The following is a 27,011-nucleotide window of genomic DNA, read 5'->3' as shown; positions in this document are numbered from 1 at the left end:
ATATCTGATTTGGGAAAGGCCTTGTATATCCTAAGCCAGTGCTTCGATGCATTCATAGGCAGGCTGAAGTGACAAAATCCTGACAAGATGGAATTGTGTACAGCTCTGCCTGGGGCTGCACATTTTCTGAAGGAGCAGATGCATAGTTTGGGGACTGCTCATAGGTCCATCACCATCAGTAGAAGCCCAGGTGAACTCAGTAGCTAAGAATGCTCATTTCCAGATTCAGTTAGTGTGGCATTCACAACCGTTGCTGGACAGGGATGCCCTGGCCAAGTTGCCGTAGAGTGAAAACTTCATAATTAGACTACCGTAATGTGCTTTATGTTAGGCTACCCTTGTGTCTGGTTTAGATGCTCCAGCTAGTGTGAAATGCAGCTATTAAGGTGCTTATGACTCAGCTAAATAGCTGTAAATAAAACCTTTTAAATGTGTTGTAAAGTGCAGTATACAAATGTGACACTAGAGGACGACAGTGAGCTATGTCAAATTCAATGTGTTTTTCAAATTATTTTTTTTAAAGCATTTCCACAGTGTTTCTTTATATGTGTGTAGATTCCACCTCTCTGGGTTGAAAAAACTGCACTGGCTCCCTGTGAGCTAATGAACCAGGTTTAAAGTTTTGCTGACATCTAAATCCCTAACCAACCTGGGACCAGGATATTTAGTGGACTGTTACAGACCAAGCTGATGTTCCAAGGAGAACCTGCTGGTTATTCCATGACCACAGGATTGTCACATGGTGACAGCACAGAAGCAGGTCTTGAAGATGTAGAGACGCCTCTACCTCTATGTTTACCAAAGAGAAGGGGGGAAATCTACTCCAGTGCTCTTAAAGTGTTATAACCATATTTTTTTTTTAAAAAAAAAGAATTTATGATGCTAAAGTTTTCCCTCTTCTGTTTTTAGAAATTGCTGGAGATCCCAGTTACCTTAGGCATATGGTAGTTCCACTTACTGATTCATATCAATAGGGCTCCCCCTCCCACCAATATTTCAAATAGCTACTAGGGTCCACCCAATTACAACTGAAAGGCTAAATAGAACTTTTCTCCTTAAATCTGTTTTGATGCTATTGTCCAAAGTATTATGGACATTATGATGATGCATGACCAAAGTAAGCAAACACAACACCCCAAAAGTTAAAGTCTTTTGGCACCCTAGCAGATCAGATCAATGAAGCTGCCTTCCAGGTAAACCTGTTAAGGATTGATAAGTTGGGCTTATAAGCAAACAGCTGAGCTAATGAACTAGTAGTAAAACTTCATGTGCTTTGAACAGCACAGGAACCTTATATAGGGGCATTATATACCCTAAGCTGCTTACGAGTTATGCTTCATGACATGTTTACTTGTCTCATTTCCTTTGATTTCCATTTCTATCCTCTAATTAGTGACTGTTTTGACTGTAGAGTCTACTATGATTGTAGTAAAACTAGCATCGTATTTCTGAAGTGGTTAGGTGCACAGCAAAACATTACTTTCTGTGGCTACAAAGGATAAGCTACAACAAACACATAATTCAGAAAGCAACCTGCGCTTTCTTTGTATTCATTTAGGTTGTTAACAGTGTGGTTATAATAAAACATTAAACCACAGAGCTGCTCAAGGTGCTTCGACCTCACATTTGAAATATAATAAGAACTTTGTTTGTTTGCCATATGAATGCTGTTTCTGGCACGGTAGGAATTACATTCCGGCTTCGCACATGTTCTTAAAATGGTTTTGCACCACAAGGACCTCTGGTGTTGGTGCATCTTTAAAAGAGCCCTTATTTTATAAATCCCATCTTCATTGCTGTACAACCATACATCTGCCTGATGTTTGACTTGACAATGAGCACTGTCCTGCTGTAGATGTCAGCATGATGTACACTCTCCTCCTGCCTGCTAGAGGGAGGGCAGCAGAGGGCAAGAAAGGCAGCTAACAACAGTTGCCCAGAGAGGAGGAGGATGAAGGTTGAAAGTGGAAAGTTAATAGGCTTGGGTACCTTGGAAGGAATTCAAACATGTCACAGCTGATGAGGAATTTCTGAAAGATTACACGGGCTTGTCTATCCCGGTAGTTTATGCAGATCCAGGATGGAAAATCACCGTGAACTGGAATGCTTCCAGGAGTGAAGCAGTCTGTCACCTGAGCTCAACTCCATTGCAAACTCCACCTTGTGGAAGAGAAAAGAACAAACAGCTATGAACACGAAAGGAAATATTAACCTGCGAGGAGCTTGCATAATTGAGAAACAAAAATGGCAAGCATGTGAAAGTGTTTGGAAAGGCAGGTTCCAGATGAGATGTTCACTTCAGGTGACGCTATGCAGTGTTTTGAAATCCACTGCGGCGCGTAATGCATTTGGGTTTTTAAACAAATCCTTTACCTGCTCATTAAAACTGCTTTAAGCCACGGACACCAACCCTGAAGAGCTGGATTGGTGTGTCTGTTTGCACAACTTTAGCAGAATGCCACGTAATAATATAAAGTCAATCCAGGGAAGATATGCCTCATTATAACTTTTTTCTGGTATAGAAAACTGGACCATGAAAATTGATCTAAGTGCACTATTAATAAATGATGAGTACATATATGTAATGTTTTTTATTTAGATTTGTCATAGCTATTAAGAATCTAAAGTAAATAAAGTGTTCAAGTCAAGGTTTTGGGGTTGAACTTGAATAGATTTTTTTCCATGACAGCAATAATTCAGAAAAGGTTAAAGAAGGAAAAGAAAGCCAAGAGGAAATTGCAGGAAGCACTTGAATTTGAAACAAAGAGACGAGAACAAGCGGAACAGACACTGAAACAGGCAGCTTCCACAGATAATCTCAGGGTCCTAAATGGTAAGAAGCCACCTTTTTGCATTTGTTAGACTAATGCATGGTTCAAGTAGTGTGATGGGGAAACGTCATATCAGAAAGAGAGTTGGTGGTTAGTTCCTCCCAACTGCAATAGAGAGAAAATAGCAAGCGGTTTTTCCTCTGTATTGCAATTTTTAAAATTCTATATTATTGGGGGGGATTAAACCAGATGATTTTATTAAATGCTTTGAGATGTCAGCTCTCTGTTACTGACTCTGCTTTAAACATCTATTTCTCATTAATCGTGCTCATTGAAAAATTATTGTGCTGGCACCCAGTCATTGTTCAACATTAAAAACAGGGCAAAGGTTGATTGTATTGTAATTCAGGACTTGAGTAACAGGTTGTAAAAAGAGGGTTTTGAGGCTCAAGTGAAATATGTGTCAGCCTTACCTTTTTGTGCTTTTAGACTCTCTGACCCCAGAGATAGAAGCTGACCGCAGTGGGGGCAGAACAGATGCTGAAAGGACAATACAAGGTAGGAATTTGCAAAAGGCTATAAATCTAGATCTTACTATATTAGTTTTTCCTCTGCTCTAGCCCGCTATTCAAGCATGCAGCCTACCATCTGGGCCACATCAAAACAAGTTCATACAAGGTCAAGTTCATCTGGCTTTTTTTTATAGAAGAGAATTCATTTTGCACTGATAGATTTCCTTTAAATTAGCAGGTCATTTCTGTTTATATAATGCAATTAAAGATGAATAATTAATTTGCAGAACTGCATTTAGTGTGGCTAAGATGAATGTATTTTTAAAGTGTTTGCCACCACATCTTTATGAAAAAGACTGCTTTTTCAGTAAAGGTAGAAACAACAACCAGGTAGGTAATCTTCAAGACAGAAACATTACAGCTCAGTGACTGGTAAATGCTTTGGAATTATCTCAAGTGGGGCAGGCAGAGTTTTTATGTAACAGATCCAAGGAAATAAACAGCAAACTATGATCCTATACTTCAATAAGTGTCATTTAATTAATTAGTTCTTACATATAACTGATGGTACAACTGCACCCATATTTGCAAAATATTCCATGGCTAATTATTTTAAGAGATGGATAGATAAATACATTGATAGCAAACACACACAAAATTAATAAAGAGCAAATTCTGAAGGTTGCATTTATTTTATTCTATTTGTGGTTGCTGATGTGCTTACATGAATACTGAGCAGCAAAAAATAGCATTTATTTTCCATTTTAAATGAAGGTACATTCTTCAAAGACAAGACTAAAATGATTAGCTGAAGTAATCTCTCTGAGATGCCTTTCGTTTGCATTTTAAAGTCAATCACTCTAAAAATTTCATTTGCTGTCTTTTAGTCTGCTATTGAATCTCATATCCTAGCTCCTCTAAGGTGTTTTGCATGCCATTGTACTATAGGAAAATATTCAAAAAGATAATAAGCAACACATTTATTAAATGCATGTCAAAAAAGAGGGTACAGGAAGCTTATTTTCACACACCAGGAAACTCAACCCAAGAGATGCCATGAATTATTTTGTGAGGTGTGAACTCAATAAGGAAGCAGCGACAGTACTTAGGTAATGAGTGATCACTGATTGGACTATGTAGACTACAAAATCTGAAGTGAGCATAACTTAACTACCTGCTCGTCTGCCTAATAGGTGTCTTATTGCCCGAATTCCAGAAAATTTATAAATACTATATTAGCTCAATGACTCTTCATTTTTTAAAATTTTATTATTATAAAATAATATTATGTATGAATGCTCAAAGGACATTATTATTATTATTATTATTATTATTATTATTATTATTATTATTATTATTATCCCTCCCATCTGGCTGGGTTTCCCCAGCCACTCTGGGCAGCTTACAGCATATATAAAAAAAACATAATAAAACATCAAACATTAAAAACTTCCCAATATAGGGCTGCCTTCAGATGTTTTCTAAAATTTGTGTATTCCTTTATCTCCTTGACATATGAAGGGAGGACGTTCCACAGGGAAGGAATATCATCTCATGAACTTTGTTTCTTGTTCTCCTGTTCCAGAAAAAAAAGTTTGGCCACATTTCAATGAAGAATTAAGCATATTGAAACCCATTGACCCCAATCCAGAGAGCGTTAGTCATTCTTTGGAATTCAGAAGGAATTAACTTGTCTCAGTGATTCAGGTGGAACTTAAGCACAAATAACATGCTTTGGTTTTAACTCTTGTGTTTGACTAAGAGTTTTTAAAAATGTCTAAAATACATACACCATTTACAGCAGTTTTGAATTCCCAGTTTAGTTATCTTTCCTCTGTGTGATGTTCCCTACTTGAAGCCATCTTCACAGCCAACCCCTAAGCATGTTACTTCAGAACTAAATTCAGAGTGGTGTAGTTGTATCTCTGATTAGTACTGAGCAGACAGACTTGGATTTAAATCCTCATTGGGCCATGAAGGCAACTAGTTGACCTTGGGCCATTCATTATCTCTAAGACTAACCGACCTCATGTGGGGCCATTATGAGGGTAAGAGGGAGAACCATATGCACTTTGACAAGCAGCATCAGTGAATATGATACTCTCCAACCTTTGACATTAGAAGGATGCTTGGGAGATACTTGACCACATCAGAGAGATTTGAAAACGACCTCATGCCTTCTCTAGGTTATTATAATCTAGGAGGCTAGGTAGAAAAGCGCTTCCATCGTCTCTTTGTCATAAATATATTCAGCATGGAATAATGGGACATGTGTGTTATTTCTCTTGGCTATACATAAATCAGAGTGCTGATAGGACAGCTGCCTATTTACCAAGAGTCATTAATCTTTTGGTTCTGAAATACTGAGTGTGTTAGGGAAGCTTGTCAAAATGAAGGAGGCTTTTCCTCGCCAGTAGGTCTTAAAGATTAGGGGAGTTCACAGGGAAGAAAAGGCTCCTTCGGACACTAAAGGCCTTGGTTTTAGTGATTTAAAGTTTGTGTTCGACCCCTTGAACTAGGAGCAGTTGCGAACAGCTAGCCAGTGCAAATAAGCTGAGGCAAAGCGCGTTTGATATGATGCCTGGGTCCAGTTACTGTCTGGAAACGGGCTGCTGTGTTGTGCTGTAGTTGCTGATTCTAGAGATTGCCCCATAAAGAGCACAGAACAATAAATCAAAACAGGATGTGTCAATGCTTTCGTCGCATTAGGATTAAGTTTGAATGTAGCTATCCTTCTGCAAACTTCATTTCAACGGGTACATAAAGAGCATACTTAATGTGCCACCCCTTATAGGCGATTGGTTGGCTACTGTGAGATACAGGATACTCGACTAGATATTCTTTGGGTTTGACCCTTCAGGGAGCATCTTATGTACTTAACAGACCACTGCAGCATTTTGATTTTAGCATTTTCTAATAGCCTGAAAGTTTAAATCCTATTGAACATTTGTACTGAAGTTGATGCAAGCAGTGACATGGGCAAGTCTAATTTCTACAACACTGTATAACAGGCAAAGGAAGCATCTCCTTCCATAATGGCTGGTTAGATGGCATGTAAAAAGGTCACTTCCCTTTGTTGGTAGATGCACCATGCAAATAGCCAACCTCATGTCTGGGGGCATACCCAGATACCAGCATAATGACACCAATTATAGCACCAGGCCAGGAATAGATTCCTTTCCTCCGAATCCCAGGAGCTGGGAAAGTAAATATTATATACAGAGGGGAGGTTCCGTAACCCTGAAGTCAGGTGATATAACCAAGTAATGTTTCAGAAGCCTCTGTGCTTTAGAACCTGACGGGAAGCAAAACTGACGGGAAGAGTTAGAGGAGTCTTAAATCAGAAAATATATGGAGAATGGAGAATATTTAAGGATTATTTAAGATTATATTGTACTAATCCTGCCATATTAGCAGAACTTGAATGATACCTGTAAGTGAAAATAGGTAAGATTTTTTTTTTACTAGATGGAAATGATATAAAAGAATATAAAACTGTGCAAAAAAATAACAATGGTACAAAGTGTAATGAGACGATTGGAAGTTTTATATCCAGAACTTTAAGTGTTATTCAAGAAGATGTTCTTTTTTGTACATAGCTTTTTCTTCCTAGGCAAACCAGGAGCTGTAAACCATAGACCAAAGCTTGATTACAGATCATGTTTTGGTCTGGGAAGAACGAAACCATGAGCCCAGATTTGGACAACATGCTAAGCCAAACCTTGGGTTAGCTCAGGCATCCCCAAACTTCGGCCCTCCAGATGCTTTGGACTACAATTCCCATCTTCCCCGACCACTGGTCCTGTTAGCTAGGGATCATGGGAGTTGTAGGCCAAAACATCTGGAGGGCCGCAGTTTGGGGATGCCTGAGTTAGCTCAATGCAGAGCAGCAGCAGAATCACTGGAGGAGAATCTAGGCAGTGATAACCTCCTCTTTGGGAGCCTGGGCATTGCTTGCTCACCCTAAGTCAAGATTGCTTAGCATTATATGTCACTGAAAGCTAAATAATACTGAAGAATTTAAGTGGTGTCGTTTAATTCATATTACATCAAATTTCAGTTATTTGGCCCACAATTTAAACCCTGACAGAGTTATTCTCTTTGTCCCAACCACATGAGAAGGAGTGGAAAGCAAATAGGTTGGCCAACTTTTGCCAACTTAAGTGAATCAAGGAGTTTAGATGGAGGAGACTATGTTTTAGACAGGTTGGTTAGAAGCTGTTAACAAGTGGCAGAGGTTTAAACCAAACTTTGCAAGGAGCTTCCACTAGCAGACATAAGAATTGCTCAAATAAATCTTCAGCCACTTGACTGAAAGAGTAAACGGAATTGTTTTCTAAACGGATTTGCAGTCCTTTTAATCTATTATTAAACAAGTCTAATGAGTATAATAGTCTGAGTAAATGAGCATTTGTTTGTGTGCAATTCTTCTGCAACATACTTGTCTTATAGTTGAAAGCTACCCTCTCTTTCCTTTTAAAATAAATAAACTAATAAAACTGACAGTGATATTTATATTGTACAAAGAAACATACTCTAGTTTTGAGAAAGAAAAAGTTTATACGAAACAAATATGCTTAGCAAACCTGACAACAGATATAGCCTTTATAATCACAAATAGGCTGCCTGATAGCTGCTCAGTTTGGATTGTCTTATTACACCTCTTATTTGGAGAAAATTCATAGTATTCCCAAACTAAGTGGGAGTCTCTCTATTTTCATGGCAGCAATCTTGTTATATAAGCAAAATTTAGCCATCTCACACAGAAAGCTGAAGATCTTAGCATTCAAATAAAATAAAAATAAAAATTCCTTCCAGTAGCACCTTAGAGACCAACTAAGTTTGTCATTGGTATGAGCTTTCGTGTGCATGCAAACTTCTTCAGAGACACTTAAACAGAGGTCACCAGATCCCCACATATAGTGAGAGGGTGGGGAAGGGCCGGACTGTTAAGAAAATGCAGCCATAAACAGTATTTTGTGGGGATCTGGTGACTTCTGTTTCAGTGTATCTAAAGAAGTGTGCATGCACACGAAAGCTCATACCAATGACAAACTTAGTTGGTCTCTAAGGTGCTACTGGAAGGAATTTTTTTATTTTGTTTCGACTATACCAGACCAACACGGCTACCTACCTGTAATTAGCATTCAAATGTTATTTTAAAATAAAGGCAAGTAACTATCAAACCGTGTGTTCCTGTGTACTAGAATTGGCTTGAGGAGCGAAGCAGAGCTGCAGCAATAGCTTCCCATCAGCATTACTTGACAAGAGTGGGAGGACCAAGGTGGCAAGGTCTGGGATTCATGGGCCCACCATTGAAGCAAATCTGGCACTCCTACCAGTATGCCCATGAAGCTCCAACCTTGCCCTGCCACCTCCCAACTCCTGGTAAGCTGCAGTGATTCCACTGCCTGGAGGCTATTACTGAAACTCTACACTACCCTGATGTGCTTCATTTTCAAAAACTTACTTAGGGGTGTAACAGCACCCCTGGTGGCCATTCACTTTCAGGAGGACCTATCCTATCACCAAATAGCAGCCGCCAGCCGCCAGCATGAATGGACAGCTGCTTCAATCATTTGTGGAGGTGAATTTTTTTTAGCCCCACTGAATTCAGTGACTTGTTTTCTGAGTATGCATGGTTAGGATTCCACTGCTAGTCCTTTGATATAACAAATAGTCATCTATCAGAGAAATCTGAAATGCAAATAGTTTGAAGGATCAGCCATCCCACTCTAAAGTGGCTGTGCTCATACATTCTTAACAACTCTTGAAGCGCAAGAATTCACATCAGGTTCCATACCTCAAGCGCAAAGATGCAAAAAGAGAACAGGTGAGCTGAATTGTAAATGTCCCTCCTTTAATCAAAACAACAACAGTCATTGATTAATTAATGTATAAAATATTTGTAGACCACCCCTCATAAAATATGATCAGGGTAGTGTACAACAATACACACACACACACTTTTAATATGATGCAGGGCATCGTTCTTTGCATACCATTTTAAAATGGAAAGTCAGAACAAGCTAATGCTAATATGAGGTGTGGGTTTTTTTAAAAAAATATGAGGTGGCAATTATATAATGAACTATGAGTTTATCAAAGGGAAGGAAAGAACAAAATTGAACAAAATGTTTGAACAAAATGAATTGAACAAAATGTTACTCTGAACTCAGATTTTTAATGATTTGACTCCCTGCTTTGATGGATATTAGGACTCTGGGAAAAGAGGATTTATAACTATATAAAATGTAGATGAGATAAACAGTAACACTCATTGTTTTCTTTGCTTCTCACCAAGAAAGGGGGGCCCTTTGGGGAAAATCACAGTGTGCCTTAGCACTAGACCTCTGATCTTTGTTTCATATTTGAAGGCTTCAGTTTCTCCTTATAGTCTCCGTGGGCCTTGACATCCTTTCGCCAGCCCATCATAAGACTTCTTTAGCTGCACCAGAACCAACTACTGCAGGGGTCCTAGAATTGTAGAGTTGGAAGGGACTCCAAGGCTCATCTAGTCCAACCCCCTACAATGCAGGAATCACCAACTCCCGCAAAATGACGCTGTTGTCGTCTGACAACATTGTTCCTCAGTACCAGGGAAAATAGACAAAATGGCCAAGCCACACTCCCCATACAGATGCTGACCACATATATTCTCTCTCTCTCTCTCTCTCTCTCTCTCTCTCTCTCTCTCTCTCTCACACACACACACACACACACACACACACACCATACTCCTCTTCCTCTCTCTCTGCCCAAGAGAAAGCAAAAAAGTCCCTTGAAAGATCAAAAGAATTGACTGCTGCCAGCTTCGTAGGACTGGTAGGCAACAAACCTAAGTAAATGGGGCTCCCATCCCCATTGCTCTGCCCTAGCTGCCTGCAGCTCTGAGTGAGGAACTGTAGCTCTTTTCTAGAAAACGCTATTTGTATAAATTCTAGCAGCTGCCTTACACGTACCTGTTTTGTTTTGGGGCTATGTTGAATGCTTTTAAAAGGTTCAGAATGGAGACAGAAACTAATAGCACAGTCTATGGTCTTGAAACATTCTCTGGTTTGTCTGTCTCTTTTATAATTGATACTCAAATAGCCAGTAGGAAAACATGCACTAATTATGTACTCTCATACTGCATTTTTTTTCTCAACCAAGAATAAACAGTGGAATTCTACCGCAGTGCACAGAAATTAAACAATAATAAATTTGCTTCCTGTCGCTTGGCACTGAACTCTTGTATTTTGGCAGCTTTTCAGCCCAAGCTAATCAATTAAAGACAACTTTGATTAAGTTAAACAAAAGGTGGTATTGATTGCCGGCAGTAACCTATAAATAGGCTATTGTTTCATAGTGTTCATAGGTCATTGTTAGCTACACCTTTAAACGAGATAGTTATTCTATTTATCACCTAAGAAAGCAAAGTTTAAGCATGCTAACTTAGTCATTTCACTTTCTTTCAAAATAATTTCTAAAGTTGCAGACATAAATGTTTCACAGTTAGCCCAACCTGCATCTTGTTTTATAACTTGGCTTTCCTGGAGATACATGAAATAACTTCTCATTTCACTTCTTGTGAAATAAATGATTAATCTACTGAAAGTTTTTTTCAAACATGGTATTCTTAAACAATTTTCAAATAACCAATGTGTAAAATGAATGCAAAAGCATGGGCAAAATCACGTGGAATGTTCAGGAGCAATGAGAATGTTGGTCACACCATGCATTTCATAAGGTCCATGCATTGGTCGTATACTTACTTATCTAGGACACAGCCCAGGATTGGATTCTAAGACTTATTTCTGAGTAGATATGCATATGTTAGCACTGCTAATCACTGTATTAGGAGTTGTTATATAATTGGTAACAAATATTATTTGTACATCCATCTCATTCATTCACCAATTTCAAAAGGATAGGTTTGCAGGCTGTTTTCTGTATTGTGCTCATTAAACGTAAGTATCTCTGGGCATTTAGGGTACTCAGCCTTCTGATGTCAAGACATTTTGATCCTTCCGTTCAAACACATAGAATTCAATTTCTTTGGATACAGGTTGATACAGTACTCCCTCCTATGTTCAGGATTCCAGCCAGCCATTCCTTCCAAACAGGGCATTTCTCTCTCTTAATATCAAACAGGGCATTTCACTTTCCCCATAATCTTTATTTCATTTTTCTTTTCTAATTGTCACTCTACATCCAAAGTCTATTGACCATGTTTGGTCCTCGCTGGGCTGTTGTTGTTTTTTATCCTCACTTTTAAAAAAGATTTTTTGTATTTCTACAAATCTTGATATTCTGCTAAGGATATTGACAGTGATACCTTCCTCTGGTTTCTCAATGGCTCTGTTTTGGCTACAATCCTGGTGGCACTCACTACCTGAGTTTACTAGTAGAAGGTGTGAGGAAATGAATTTTGCAGCACAATATGGATAAAAAAAAATAACTTGTGAGAATAATACAAAAAGGGTTTTCCACTTCTAGAATGTAAAAAGGTCTAAATGGTCCTATTTTTAAAGTGAACAATGTAAGAAACCACTTTTAAGTTTTCAACAGAAAAGCCAGTTGTTGAGATTCAAAGCATGACAATTTTGGACAAAAAGAACGGTTTCTCCCATTAAATTCAGTGACAACTTTATATAGTTTGGCTGATCTGAACCTTAATGATCCTCAGCCTCTCTTACCTTCCACTGCCACCTTGGTAGATGGTGATGCAGAAATGGTGACTACATCCATGATCCCAACACCCTTGATCCCATGAGTAGAAGTGATGGATATGTTGTGACATTGCCATCTACTGCTCACATTGTGTCAGCATTAAGCTTCAGGTTTCTTCAGTGCCTTCTGAACTTTACTGTGCAGTCATGTTGGTAGGTAAATCATGTGGGCAGGATTTCGAGAGGAAAGGCTGAAAAAGAGATATTACAAGTGATACATGAAAACTGCCTTCGACCAAGCTTTCAGGGCAACCAAGAGAGGAGATACCAGTACAGCATGGATAGGGAGCCTGTGGTCCTTCAGATGTTGCTGGATGGAGCCTTCCACCAACCCTGGCGGCCATTGGTTCAGATGGCTGCAGCTGACGAGAGTTGGGAATTGCAACAACAACTTACGGAGGGCCAAAGGCTCTCCACCCTACAGTACAGTAGCGCTTTCCTGTTCTAAGGCTTTGTGTGGCTTGTAAGTAAGGAAATTCATGACCTGATTACTTCAAAGAAGGTTGGAAAAAATACTTCAGTGAACAAAAGGATTTCTTAACCTCTGTAGGTGACTGGTGAATCATTAGCTGAGGAACTCATCAAAATACTGACTCATAAATCTGTCAAGCTCTGGCTTAAAGCTAATTGCATTTCTTTTCTTTCTGCTGCTTACTGGGGTGCTTTTAAAAGTTCCCTGGTTATTATAAACTTATCATCTGCATTTATTTAAGTCCAGTTTATATCTCCCCCAATCATTACGTATGCATTAATTGGCTATTATAGATAAATGTATTCTTTATAGGGGGGTTTATTTTCTTAGATTTCAAGTTCACTGTTTATTTGTTATAGCATGTGGAGTAGCTCCTTGCGGATACTGTTGGTAAACCAGCCATACACCTGTGTCATGCGGCTACTTCACTCAGACATAACCATGTGAATGTTTTTAGTTTTACACCATTTATATAAAACAGCCAAAGAGATTTACAACTGTAAAACAACAGAACAACAGAAATCATAAGAACCTCAATAAGTAATATCTGTAATTGCATTAAAACTTTAAGCAGAGGCTATAATAGATGGTTGTATGTGCAAGAATCAAGAAACACCTGGATAAACAGATAAGCTTTTAAGGTCAGAAACACAATATAGATGGCACGCGTCATATTTTTGGGCCCACATAGTCGGCACTACTATGGTAAAGGCCATTTCTCCAGTGGTTTGGGGATGGATTTCTGAAGGTGAGCTACCACCTGAAGAGCCTCTGCTGACCTCAGTGTGCAGGCAAATCTATATGAGAGAAAACTGTCTCCCAGGTAGCCTGGCCCCAAGTGGTTTAAGGCTTCATGAACAATAGCACCTTAAACATGTATCTGAAACTGTCTAAACCAGAGCGCTTGAATATGGAGAGAGAGAATGGCAATGCTAAGTGCCATAGGAACTGAAGCAGAAAATGCTGATCATAGGAACTGTCACTAACATGGTCACTATTTTCTAACATCGCCTTTTACTGCTTTATTTGTAACCCGAGTAGATTAGCTTTTCCACTATTTGCTCCATGAGAGAATTCTTACCTGTTCCTATGGGCAACATGCATTAATATGTAAAGCAGTAGAAAATTTACTTTCCTGAGTACCTGCCTGTTTAAAGACTCAGTAAGGAGAAAACTTTTATGCTATCAAATATAAAAGAGGGCATTAAGGAAACTTTTGATAAGATAATGCTACTTCTACCACAGCTTAAATGACAGTATAAGCACATTATGCATTATTGCCTACCTCATCCCATAAAATTTGATTTAAATAAACAATGCAGAAACCAAAGTTGGGATTTACCAGTATGTTTTTATTTGTGTGGGATGAAGTATGTTGTCTGAGAGGAGGGAAAGAGGGAGGGGACAATTCACACTTTAAAACAGAAGGATTAAATCCTGTACACATTTACCTTTGAGTAAATCTCATTGAACACAATAGGATTTACTTCTGTCCAAACATACATTTTCAATCATAAATCCTTTTGGAAAATGTTGTTGGAAATGAAGAATCAGATCTACTGTATGCTTTGAGAAAATTTCCAAAAGGGGAAAAAATACTATGAGGATTTTTAAATGTTTTAGAAATGCAGTTTCTTGCATTATTCTGACTCCTGTGGCTAGGGAGAGAATGCAGATTTACCACAACAATGTTGGTTTTTTTATTTCTACTGTTCAAACCATATTAATGAGAACATCATTTTGGAGAACTAATTATTTCTATTTGTCTTGTGTCACACTTTCTAATTCCCCTATATTAGCACAGCCAAAGCAAATTAATTGCTTTTTCAGCAGTTGAACCTTGTCCAAGAATGAGCTCACATTCTCTTTCAGTTTCCCAGTTCCTCGAAGTGCATTGTGTCAAAATTTTCTCTTGATACTGAACATAACCCAAAGAGTATCTGTTCAGATTCTGGTTGCTGCTCACTTGATGAAATTTATAAGTTTAAGTGACCCACCAGGAAAGATAAAGTTCTTAGCTGCAAGATTATACATCAGAACAGTTAAAGTGAAATTAAAATTAAATGAATGAATCTCACTGAAGCAAAAAAAGCAGTAATTAATGGTTCCCTTAATTGTCTTCATAAAATATTTGCATGGGTCTAATTTGCATAATTTGCATGTATTAATTAATCTTTCAAAGGAATTTTGTGCTGAGAGAAGCCAAAAATTCTCTTTGTTTTATTTAACATCTAATGAAATATTTATCTTCTTTAATGAACTTCTCATCTTCATTAAAATAAAAGTTGCACAAGTTTGTATGTTTTAAATGTTTTTATAATTGAAGTGTTCAGAAAAATCTCTTTAGGCTCACAACATTTGAAAACACACACACGTTAAATATTCTGAGTCACTTGGGCAACAGGAACATTTTTAAAAAATAAAGGTGCAATCCTGCTTCTATTCAAATCAATTACAATTCTGCAAACTAAAGATATTGTGCTAAATGTTTTCCAAAAATTTCCTTGCTCTATCAAATGTTACAAGTTAATGTTTCTGAACTGCGGTCCCTCATTAGGAATTAACTGAAATACATACAATTATTTTTGTGAAGATAGTGGTTTAGTTGCAAGACCTATCTTTTTACCAGATCCCCAGAAGGGGAAAACAGAACTAACAGAATTGAAATACCAACAACAGAGGGAAGCCAGCTACATGTATTCTAATAGAATAAACAGCTTTAAACATCATGATTGCAAGGATAGGTCATAATCAAGTGCAGTAAAAGCATTCATTTAAAGTAATGGTAGCACCGTCTTCTATGGAGGAGAATTCAAAAGATGAGACCACACTAAATATCAAAGCTGTAGTGTTAAAATCAGAATAGGAAAGCATTAGGAGATGAAATGTGATGAAGTGCTTTGCAGAAAGCAATTTCTATAAAAGTTATGGATCTAAAAGGACAGTGATTAGTCTTTCAGAGACAAAGGTTAAGGCTATTACTTGAGAAGGGGGCCACCTATATCCCAAGGTAATGTATCAAGTAGTTAATATTGTAGCAGATAGTAATGGAGGAAAGCAAAGAGATGGTTACAATGCAAAATTGCTGCTATACAAAATTTAACATAGTGCATAATAAGATTTATGAACTGGAGATTCATTTTTCAAGGATAAGTACAATGCTGTAATAATAATAAACCCATACTTGAACTATGCAAACAGTTGTGGGTTTGGAGGACAATGAAAACAAGTTGCTTCAATAGAGGTGCACAACAAGATTTGTGACCCATATGGAAATTACCCCCCCCCCCACACACACACCGATTGGTTAAAATTCTTGCTTGGAGAGTTTGAAAACTCAGAAATTAGTAGAGCGGCATGTTAAAAACAGATGGCAAACACGTCTTGTTGTTGAACAAACATGGCACAGAAGCAGGATCTCTGTAAGAACACCTTTGAGAGTGTGGCACTTGTAAATAGAAAGAGATTTTAAATTGTCCCTAGGACCAAATAATTCGCTTTAGAAAGAGCTTATGCTTTACCTATTATGCATGCTATTGTCTCTATACGAGGCAGAGAATTATATAGACTATCTACACAACAAAATTTTCTTATACAAATAAGTGAAGTTGTTAAATTAAGATAGCGACAGCAAAGCACAAATAGCTGCAGGTATTGTAAAAGAACCGAACTACCACAAACTAAAAAGCATCTCTTTTATATATCTATCATATTTTCTCCTCTAAATCTTGCACCCACTAATCTCAATATTTGCCACAGGGCCAGGCCCAATTGCAGATGATAGTTAATGGTGGGCTCCAGCTCCTCAGAGGCTGGAGACTAATATTCAATGGATATCTTTTCAGTGTTTTGCGGGAGTTAAAGGGAGCAGCCCAGTGCACAGGAACCTGATGTAAAGCAAATTGGTGTCAATTAAACCAGCATAAACCCTGATGTTGGGAAAGATGGAGGGCACAAGGAGAAGGGGACGACAGAGGGCGAGATGGTTGGACAGTGTTCTCGAAGCTACCAACATGAGTTTGACCAAACTGCGGGAGGCAGTGCAAGACAGGAGTGCCTGGCGTGCTATGGTCCATGGGGTCACGAAGAGTCGGACACGACTAAACGACTAAACAATAACAACAACAAACCAGCATAAACTTACACCAGATCCAAACCCATTTAGCAGCAGAGCCCAAGCCTAACAAGCTCAACAACTATGAGTAATTCCCCCACCCCCACCCCAAAAAGTTCAACAATTCTGGGCAACCCTCCGCAAAAAAGCTCAACAACTCTGTGCCATCTCCCCCCATTTTCTTAAATTTGAGTCCCCCAAAATAGGGGGCGTCTTATACATGGGGGTGTCTTATACACAAAAAAGTACAGCAATCCTGGTTTAGCAAAGCTGAGCCACAAGCCAGTCAGCTGAGCTGAAGCTCTGCTGCATCCTAAGCTGCTCATCCCAGCAGGTCTTGCCATTGGATTGCCTGCCACCTAAGTCTGAATTGTTAAACCTGCGATCCTATCAATGCACTTACTTGGGAATAGATACCATTTAACTCAGTGGGACTTACCGTATTTTTCCGTGTACAGTGGTACCTCTACTTACGAATGACTCGACTTATGAATGGAGCTCCGTCCGCCATCTTGGATGCTGTTTAGATAGGATTTTTTCTACTTATGAATTTTTAGATAGGGTTGCTTCGACTTATGAATTTTTTCTCCCCAATGCAATGGGATTCGACTTACAATTTTTTTCGACTTACGAATGTGCGTTCGGAACACATTAAATTCGTAAGTAGAGGTACCACTGTATACAACACCCCCTATTTTGGGGTGCTCAAAATTAAGAAAATGGGGGAATATTCCCCCTGTGTATAAGACTACCCCTCCTTTTTTAACATTATTTTTTTTAGTTAAAAAAACAAAACCAATCTAGTCTTATACATGGAAAAGTATGGTACTTCTGAGGAAATGCATAGATTGCACTGTATAAACCGTTTTCATTGGCAAGAACTCCTTGAAAACTACCTTAAAATGGGTCTTAAAATGGAAATACCCCAGAGGACAATCCTGTGCTCTGTATGCTTCACTTATTAGATGTATAACATTATTATTGCAGTCGAAACAAAAAATGAATAAATAAATCCTTCCAGTAGCACCTTAGAGACCAACTAAGTTTGTCATAGGTATGAGCTTTCGTGTGCATGCACACTTCTTCAGATGCACGAAAGCATCTGAAGAAGTCAATCAATATACTTTATTCGACCGATAGTCAGAAACAAACAAACAAACAAAAAATTCTCAATACAAAGATAAACATATAAAACTGAAGGCATCAGAGGGATATCTAAAAATATAAAACTGAAGGCATCAGAGGGATACATAAATGGGGTATGACCGCGCTACTAAACCTCCTACAGATAACCCACATCAAGACATTCAATTATACACATCTGAAGAAGTGTGCATGCACACGAAAGCTCATACATACCTATGACAAACTTAGTTGGTCTCTAAGGTGCTACTGGAAGGATTTTGTTTGTTTGTTTGTTTCGACTACGTCAGACCAACACGGCTACCTACCTGTAACAATTATTATTGCAGTTATACTCCCTAAAAATGGATACCTGCCATAGAAGCAATATCTTGTCAAGCAAAGGGAGGAGGTACCAAAGGAAGACGGCATTCTTGAATTTTTGTTGTTGTTCATAGTAATCCTGAAATTATTTAAATCACTCATAGAATTTCTGTTTACTCACATCATCATAGAAGTGATTCTGTATTTCTTGGTGTGTCAGATGTGCTAGGTACTCAGTGCTAGCATACAATACCAGGCTTAGTTTAGTTTTTAAAGCATTTTCTGCCTGTTGTTTAATCATTGCTATTTCGCCTTCAGATTCTAACTGTTGGCTAGCCTGATCATATTATGGCCCAGCTAAGCTGCAACTAAAGGAAAGAACACATTAAAAGCTACACTGAAGACAATTTATTGCCTAATGCATTTAAAGTAGTTTCAAAGAGAAACCAAAACTGTTTCCCACAGCATCATTATTTCGACTAAATCAGAGCTGCCCACAGGAAGAATTGAAATATTCTAAACATGTTAGGCAATAAATTGTCTTATGTTTCCTCATCCCCTTTTGCTTGCTTTCTTCTTTTTAATGTTTGCATTTATAAACAAATTGGGCCATTGTCATCCATCTTTTTGCATTAATGTAAGCTAGTCCTGGGCTCAGCTATCAGTGCAATACTAGCCAAGTTATAGATAAATGATATTGAGGGAGCAATCCTTTGGCCACAGGGATGAGCGAGTTTGTTTCCAGCAGATCTACAGATCAGCCCGGAGGTTCTTGGTGCAGCTGGGCTATGCCAGTTTAAATCTCTCATCCATGCCTCAGCTGGAAATATGCTGGTTTATCTCCCCCATCCCATCTCAGAAAGGACCGAGCTGGCTAAACCAAGCCCAACAGATTTAAGTCCTGAAAAGAAACGGGGGTTTTTTTTGGGGGGGGGGAGGCATGGTGGGAGCAGGACCAGAGGAGAGGAATCTTAGGCTGGATCATAAGTCATTCAGCTCAGACCTGAAAACCCAGCATAATTTAAAAAGGGTGAAAATATAACTCAAAACACTGTTTTAAAGTCTTGCTTTCCCTCTGCCAGCCAGCAGTAGCCCTGTTGCTGAACGGAGTTTGGATCTGGTGCAACTTTACAGTGGTTTCACCTAGACCAGCTTGCTTTACGTCAACACACCCACTAAAGACCATGTCAACTTCTTCATCTCTCATTCCTAGTAATATAGCTCTTGTGGTTTCGGATAAGCTTGGCCTTATTTTCCCTTAACCCTTAACCCTTTTGGTTAATCACCAGTACCCGAGTGTCATTTTCCAAGGATGGTAAATTGCCACGAATAAAATGTATGTTGTGAAATTCAGGTTGCCATTTCATGACATTACCATACAGCATCTCTAAATAAGCACCACGGCAGTTAATAACAGCACTCGTTCCCTTGCTAGGGCAATGAAGGATAAAAATCACATGGATGTGCTTTTCTGTGGGAGCAAAACCTATCCTCCATTCTGAGACACTGGGTAGCCTGGCTCTCACTGACAGGGATACAGTTTGTTCAGAATTTTTTTCCCTATTATGTTCTTGTCATCCTTATTTATTAAAAACAGAGATCTTATCTCGGAACTAGTATAGAAAAACATGCATAGCATAATAGCATAGGCTGTGATGGAAGGTATCATAAAGGATAGCAAAACTGGCCTTAGAATATGAGGCACCCGAGGTTTTGACTTCTTTATTTCCCTTATTGTAAACTATCAGTGGAAAAACACAAACAAACAAGAACAAAATTACTCCCTGCATTAAGAGAGGTGTGCTTTTCAATCGCATTCCTTTGCACTAGAAACAACAGTCTTTTCCAGAATTCATACTTAATTTTAATTTTAATTGTATTCAGAAATACTGTTGTCTTTTGGCTGTTCTATAGATATGACATTGGAGTCATTGTAGAAATTTACAGTTCTGGCTTCATCTAGGCACATGACATATACAACACAATTTGTAATATTCAAGTAAATCTCTAATATTGCATTGCTATGGACACTTTCCTGGGAGTAAGCTCCAGAGAACACAGTAGGCCTTTCATCTGAGTAAATGTTTTGATTATTTATGTAAGGTAAATAATCTTCAACCAAGGGTCCCAGGGCAGCACAAAATAAATATTAAAATCAAAATAAATAGTGAAAGTTTAGGAAAAAAATATCCAAACACCATAAAACCAATAGTGCTGTAAACTGGATTAACTGTACCAGAAATGCCATTTAAAACTAGCAGGTGAAGTAAGCTAGGGAACAGTGATAGTTATTTTCTTATGCCTATTTCCAAATTACTACACTATCCTGAAGTTGGTTACCTATGTATTCTCTTTAGAGGAAAAATTGATGACATGAGGCATGTAGCCCCCCTACGCTAAAGGTAAAGGACCCCTGACAGTTAAGTCCAGTTGTGAACGACTCTGGGGTTGCGGCGCTCATCTCGCTTTACTGGCCAAGGGAGCCGGCGTTTGTCCGCAGACAGTTTTTCTGCGTCATGTGGCCAGCATGGCTAAGCCGCTTCTGGCGAAACCAGAGCAGCTCATGGAAACGCCGTTTACCTTCCCGCCGGAGCAGTACCTATTTATCTACTTGCACTTTGACGTGCTTTCGAACTGCTAGGTGGGCAGGAACTGGGACCAAACAACTGGAGCTCGCCCCGTTGCAAGGATTCAAACCGCCGACCTTCTGATTGGCAAGCCCTAGGCTCAGTGATTTAGACCACAGCACCACAGGAAAGAAAGGGATGTTCCTCACAGTGAGAGAAGTCATAGCTTTGTTGGCTTAACAAGTGGAACACAATCTCTTTCGTGTGTGTGTGTGTGTGTGTGTGTGTGTGTAATAGCAGTTGATGGAAAATGATGGAACATTTTCCAGAATCTTTGCCTATGTACACAGTCCTCCCAGATCTAGGCCTTATTGTTATCAATCTGAAGGCGGAGGGAAGGAGAAATGTATCACCAGTGCATCAACAATGGGGGGTTGGGGCTCATTCCCCCTTCCACTACCCTTACCATTTGAAGTGAATGCATTATTTTTCTAAACTATTTGCTTATGCGCATATGTATATAAATGCATAAAGCAAATGGTTTGGAAAATACGTAAATGGAAAGCTCCCTTGCAGTTCAAAGCAGGGGAGGAACAAGACTCAAGAGTGTGTGCCATCAGGCAGACATTTTCCAATCTCAATCCCCCCCTTCTTCATAAGGTCTTTCAGACTACAAGAGAGGAACGCCTTCGCTGTTCAAAGTACTGACAGGGAAATGGCAATGTAACGCAGATATACAACATATGCATTTGCATGTGTGTTGGAGATGCATCAATTTACCTCATTGCAAACTGGATGGGAGAGAGAGAGAGAGAGAGAGAGATGTGCAATTGTAGCTAATAAATGGCAAACCAAGTCATGACATCAGTTAATTCCATTCATGTTACAAGCTCTAGTGACGGACATTAAAAGCATTGCAGATAGTAACCATGGTCGCAAGCCATCACTTTATTGTGGGAAGAATGCTTCACGTTACTTTATCCCATTTTAAAATGTAATCAGAGGTGCACTGTGTCACTATTACCTATGTATCCTTATGATCTGCTCTACATCAGTTTCCATAGTTGTTCTAAAAGATGCAATGGAAACGTCTTAAAGTTTCTATGTCAAGTTTGGCAGATTTACGTTTCTGCATGACTTTCTTGCTCTTTGGCATCAGACAAGGCAAAAAAATTCTAAGAAAGATACTCTCTCCACTATATACAGCTATGAATACTTACTCCCTGAGATATACATAGGAGTTTGTGTTTCCATTAGGTCTCTAATTTCAGAGAGCTGGATCCAGCTAATGGGTCCTGCTAGCAGAAGTCCACACAAGGACTTCCACTAGCGCAACTGAGCTGATCTCCCTTTCCGTTCCCAATTGGAAAAAGCTATCGCATCACCTAAGAAACAACTTTGTTCTCACTATTTCTTTGCATAAAGCCATAATTTTCACCTTTCTGCTGACAACAAATTCATTTCTTGCCATCACAATATCTTTTGAAGCGACATTCATTCAGCAATACCAGAATGGTCTATTGTCACTTCTGCTCAACGAATGCAGTTTGCACGTTGGGAACTATATGTATTTTAACTGGGAATATGACTACCACCAATTCTAAATGAACCCATTTCTTGCAGAATTTCTGTACAATTGGTCAACTTCTGGATGCAAATCAAACTGAACCCAGTAAGAGATAAAAGGATCGCAAGCCGATTATAATTAGCAATGACTTCCTAGTCTAGTGTTTGACTCCGACATTTGTTTATTTTTTCCCTTGTTTTCCTCTTTTCCCACGCCTGCTTCTCCCAATAGAAGTGACCGGAATGCAGTGCTTTAGAAATTCAGGTTCAGTGATTGTAAGTAACTAGTTCTTTTGTTTCTCATTTTCCGGGAAGTGCTGTTGTACTGTTGATACAAATAAAAACAAGTGATAGCCAAGTTCACCAGGCAGCAGAAAAAAATCTCTGATTTTTTTTATTTATTTATATTGTCACATCTTCAAAATCGGTAGCCATGCTCCAAGAACCAGTTTAAAAATATGTAGAACAGATTTGTGACCCAGCCTGACATTGGGAAGAGGACAGTTGCCCACAGTTCATGGGGAAGTTTTTTAATTAGCACTGGACCTGAAAATACAGCTGTGTGGACCATGCCTGGTGTTTTTTGTGAACCCTGACAAGGCAAGGTATGCGTTATCACCAGGAGTATCCAGCACAGTATCTTCAACAAGAGTCAAGCATATCCTGTTTTACAAAATATTAAGCCCATTGGATTCATTTAGCACCCCTATCTGAAGATTTATTTTTGCAGCTTAATTACATGACGTTTGTTGTTCACATTCAGATTTGTGCCCAGAGATCTACTAGGTAAGGGAAAAGCTAGGTTTAATCCCTGGTATTTCTAGCTAATAATTTTGTAGGGTTGGAAAAATACCTTATCTGACTCCCAGGAAGTGACCAACACCTGGAGGAGACAGCACTAGATGAAACAGTATTCTGACTCAGTGTGAAATAGCCTTATACGTACCAGCTAGGAGTTCAAACTTTGCCATAAAGGATTGCCATATACAGGACTGTCAAGCAAAAATTGCTGGAGACAGTGTTTAGAAATTCCACAGTTATAATCTCTTCCATTTCAAAATTTCTGAATATGTATCAGCTTCACCTCAAACACGTCCCCATAGTTAAGAACTCAGATTCATTGTGTAACAGCATTTACATCTTAAACAAGATATATGGGTTTTCTTAAACACCTGAATAAGCTACTTCGCAGTAAGTGTTTTGGATAAGGGTTACAGTTTGTCTAAGATCTCTTCCATCTGTTGCAAGACGCTTGCTTTTATTTGGATTTCCCGGTGCTGCCTTATTCATTGCGTACATGAATCACACCCCCATTTGTTTGTCCTCATCTCCTTTTTATTGTTCTTGTTCCTTTCCCTTCAATTATTAAAACACCATGTTGAATGGAAGGTTAGGATTACACTGCGATTCACACTTGCCCTATCTTATTAAAACAAATAAACCCAGCAGCTATATAATTTTAAAACTGCTTGAGCTGTGGATCAGAGATGCTTTTATCAACATTAGGATGAAGGGGTTGTGTGCTTTTGGGCACAGCTGTCCTTTGAAAAATGGCAAACCTCATTAGATTACAGGTGCCTACAAACAAACAAAAAAACTTCTGAGGAAACAAAATAGCTGCCGTTTTTCAATAAGTTTCTTCCTACCAGGAAATGCACTTGATTACATCCTTTAACGTACGTGAGCAGGTTTGTTTTTATTCAGAGAAAAAAACATTCCATTTTATTTGATGTATATTTCATCAGCCCAGTGAAGCTAGGGGGGACCTATATCTGCATGGAAACATACAAGCTTCCCTTGATGTAAGGCACTTTGCAGGATGCTTTGCAGAGTCAGGCATGTAAAAAGTTGCTGTATGCTCACTTCCCTACCTCATCCACTAGTTGCAGGCACACCAGCTCTTCAGAATGAGGATGAGGAGCAAGGTTCTGAAGTTAAGTCCCTCCTCCTCCTCCTTCACGTCTATTTTCTATGCTAAAAAGCTGACAGGGGCCTTTCTTTTGATATATCCAATGGAAGTCCTAGCTGTGATAGCCTAGCAACTGAACAAAACCAGGGGTGGCTACCTGGTGCATAGCTTTAGGGCTAAGAGCCAAGGCTTTTTTATTTGCCCCAAGCAAATTGATTTTAGCAACTATTTATTTATTCTATGCTGCTCTGTGGTTCTTGGCTTGGATTATTTGTTTTACTCTTTCATTTCTATTTGTACACCACTTGGGAAAGTCACATTTAAAAGAGGCATAACATTACTTTTCAAAATGGAATAGCAAAGTAAACAGAACTCTGGGGCCATTCCACTGACCCTGAAATATGCAAGCTTCCCCTAACGTGGTCCTATCCAGCCAAATCAGCCCCTCGCACACGGCGCTTGCACTGTTTACCTGGCAATGGTGAAATGCCGCTGGTGGGTTGCTACTGCCGTCACACAAAAAGGGAAAGTTATGCTCCCAGCAGCAAAGCAAATGGATGGCGATGGGAAGCTGAGAAAAGCAAAGGATTTGAGCTCTTAATCATTAATGCGGCTGATTTGTGGCAAATGGGACATATTTCAATTCAAATAAATTAATCGGGACATACTGTATTTATATTATGAAGGAGTCTTAACATAGGCTGGAATCAAAACCTTCACATAAAGCTTTATTATTTTTATTATTGATTGCTTAAGTTTACAAAAATATGTGCCCTGTCTCTTTTTTCAAGTTGCATTTTCTACCTACAGCTTTTTAAAAGCAGGTTCAGACATGCTGCCATTGCAAATGCTTTTAATGTTATGATTCACAGAGTCAGGCCTGAGCAACTTGTGACCACATGCAACTCGCCAACTATCCATGCATCATGGTCTGCCAGCTGCTTGACACTTCGCCCATTTATATGTACTCCCAGGCAAATAACACAAACAGCAAGTTTTCCAGTCCTCTCCAGTGGCTTACTTTGCATTGCTGGTGGACTATCTTGAACCGTCACAGGTTGAGCAGGCCTGATCTATGCTCATTACATTATGTAGCAAGCATATGCTTTTTTTTTGGAAGGGAAGGGAAACCAGTCCTACATAAATATTTGCAAACGTCGACTTTCAGAATGTGCCCTTTTGTTTCCCCCCCCCCCTTTGACATTCATGGTGGAAAAGGCCTCGCGTAGTAGGCTTTGAAAAATATACTCACTCTTCCTGCAGATTTAGAAGCTTCTGTCCTGGCAAAAGATAACAATAGTTCCTTGAGACCCAATACAGATAAATAAAACATAATGGACTGAATGCAGACTACCTTTAACCCGTAGGTACAGGAATTACAGCCAATGCCTGTAATCATTAGCTTTTGCCCATTCTAGATAACGAAAATTCTGATAAATACTATACAGTCTCCAACAGTTGTTTCTGGGCAGCACTGGTGTTGTAAAATGGATGGAGGGCCTGTTTCTAGGAAAGTGGGTGGTGAAGAGGAATGAGAGAAGGACAGACAAGAAATCCAATCTGACAATGTCAATAGGATAGGAAGCATTGCTAAGACAAGCCAGCTGCAGTAAGGGAAAAGGATGCATTGAATGAAAATAAAGGTGAGGAGGCGTTGTAACTTCTGTTTGCTTGGATTCCTGCCTCCCACAAGCGGAATGAAATGAAATCTGTTTAAAAAAAAAAACTTTAAAAGCCTTACATCTTGGAATGCTTTTTAAAATTAAAGCACCAGCAGTATCTGGCAGGGGAGAAATGCACAACTTTCTGACTAAAACCTCTCCCTATTCTGAGATTATGAATTTTCAGTCTAATAGTTTTGTTAATGTGAAACGGATCCATCAGCAGTCACAGATGTGGATTGCTGCATCGGGCCAAAACCTCAGTCTCCTGAATGTATCACTATAAGCACTTTCTGATCCAACATAAGTCAATATTACAACAATCAGCTGTTTAGCAGGGAAGGGGAGAGAGGACTCAACCCATCCTTGCACAGCTCTTTCTCTACAATTTATTGGTGGGATTACAGCTTTAATTACTGGGATTCTTACCCACAACATTAATTTGCGTATGCCATTTCTCATCCAGTTAGGGATGTATATGCATAATGGAATAGGTAAAAACGGATGATCTTTTATTTTAAAAAATGATTTTTTCCTGTTCAATCAGATTTTTTTATATGTTTTCTGTAAATAACTGGGATGATCATTTCTTGCATGGCGCCTGCCTGGGTGATGTTGTATCTTCCTTTTTTTGTACGCGCTTTTTAACAAGCACAGTTCTGTAATTGATATTTATGAATAGGCAGGCCCCTTCTTTTGACATACATATAGAGAAAACTATGAAATAAGCTATGTACCATTTAAAATTTGCTAAAATTAATAAAAATGTTATTATATAGATTGAGAAACCTGTACCCTTCTAGGTAGATTTGATGCTACAGTGGTATGTTAAGATGTAGAAATATGCATCACTGGCTAGGAAATATATCAAATACCCACAAGAAACATGTTTTAAATCTATCATTTAATCAGCCTGTTTTGGGGTGGTTTAAATCACATTTATTTAAATCAGTCCAACCTGGTTTGGAAGCAGAGTGTAAGTCCTTCAAAGGGGGAAAAACTTTCTTGGTTTGCTGTTACATTTATAGTCTCGTTTGTACACTTAAATAGACAATGTTGAAAAAGTGGCATATACACGATGAAAACAGACAATCCAAATGGTTGAACTGGGTGCAAATCCAAGTCGCCTAAAAATATCCTTTTGTATTTGAAAGCCATAGATGGAAAAGAGTATTTAAAAAAAAAAAAGACAATTAACATAGAGAGCAAAAATTCTAGAATCATGGAATCTATTAAATATTTTATTCTTTACTGATGTTCTGTATTCACATCTACAAGTGGA

At 38.8% G+C, this 27,011-nt stretch overlaps 1 protein-coding gene and 1 long non-coding RNA gene across 9 annotated transcripts in view; one reads left to right on the top strand and one right to left on the bottom strand.

Moving 5' to 3' along the window:
• The window catches only part of DACH1 (dachshund family transcription factor 1), a 336,068-nt gene that overhangs the window by 305,254 nt on the left and 3,803 nt on the right, over positions 1-27,011 (top strand). For 7 of the 8 annotated variants that reach the window (XM_060273322.1, XM_060273318.1, XM_060273315.1 and 4 more), the window contains 3 exons: positions 2,690-2,833; positions 3,261-3,329; positions 22,392-22,435. In XM_060273322.1, coding sequence (XP_060129305.1) covers positions 2,690-2,833; positions 3,261-3,329; positions 22,392-22,435 — 257 coding nt within the window. The remainder of the gene's footprint in view (positions 1-2,689; positions 2,834-3,260; positions 3,330-22,391; positions 22,436-27,011) is intronic. The other variant, XM_060273316.1, reaches the window with a different exon arrangement.
• On the bottom strand, positions 1,790-25,379 carry LOC118084657 (uncharacterized). The gene is made up of 3 exons (XR_009557424.1): positions 25,321-25,379; positions 11,962-12,185; positions 1,790-2,160 (listed from the first exon to the last, which is right to left on the bottom strand). It is a non-coding gene; the product is annotated as an uncharacterized LOC118084657 (long non-coding RNA).

Source organism: Zootoca vivipara, chromosome 4 (assembly GCF_963506605.1).
Source record: "Zootoca vivipara chromosome 4, rZooViv1.1, whole genome shotgun sequence".
NCBI lineage: Eukaryota > Metazoa > Chordata > Lepidosauria > Squamata > Lacertidae > Zootoca > Zootoca vivipara.
Note: the sequence above shows the minus strand (reverse complement) of the source record. Positions and strands in the feature narration are given on the sequence as shown.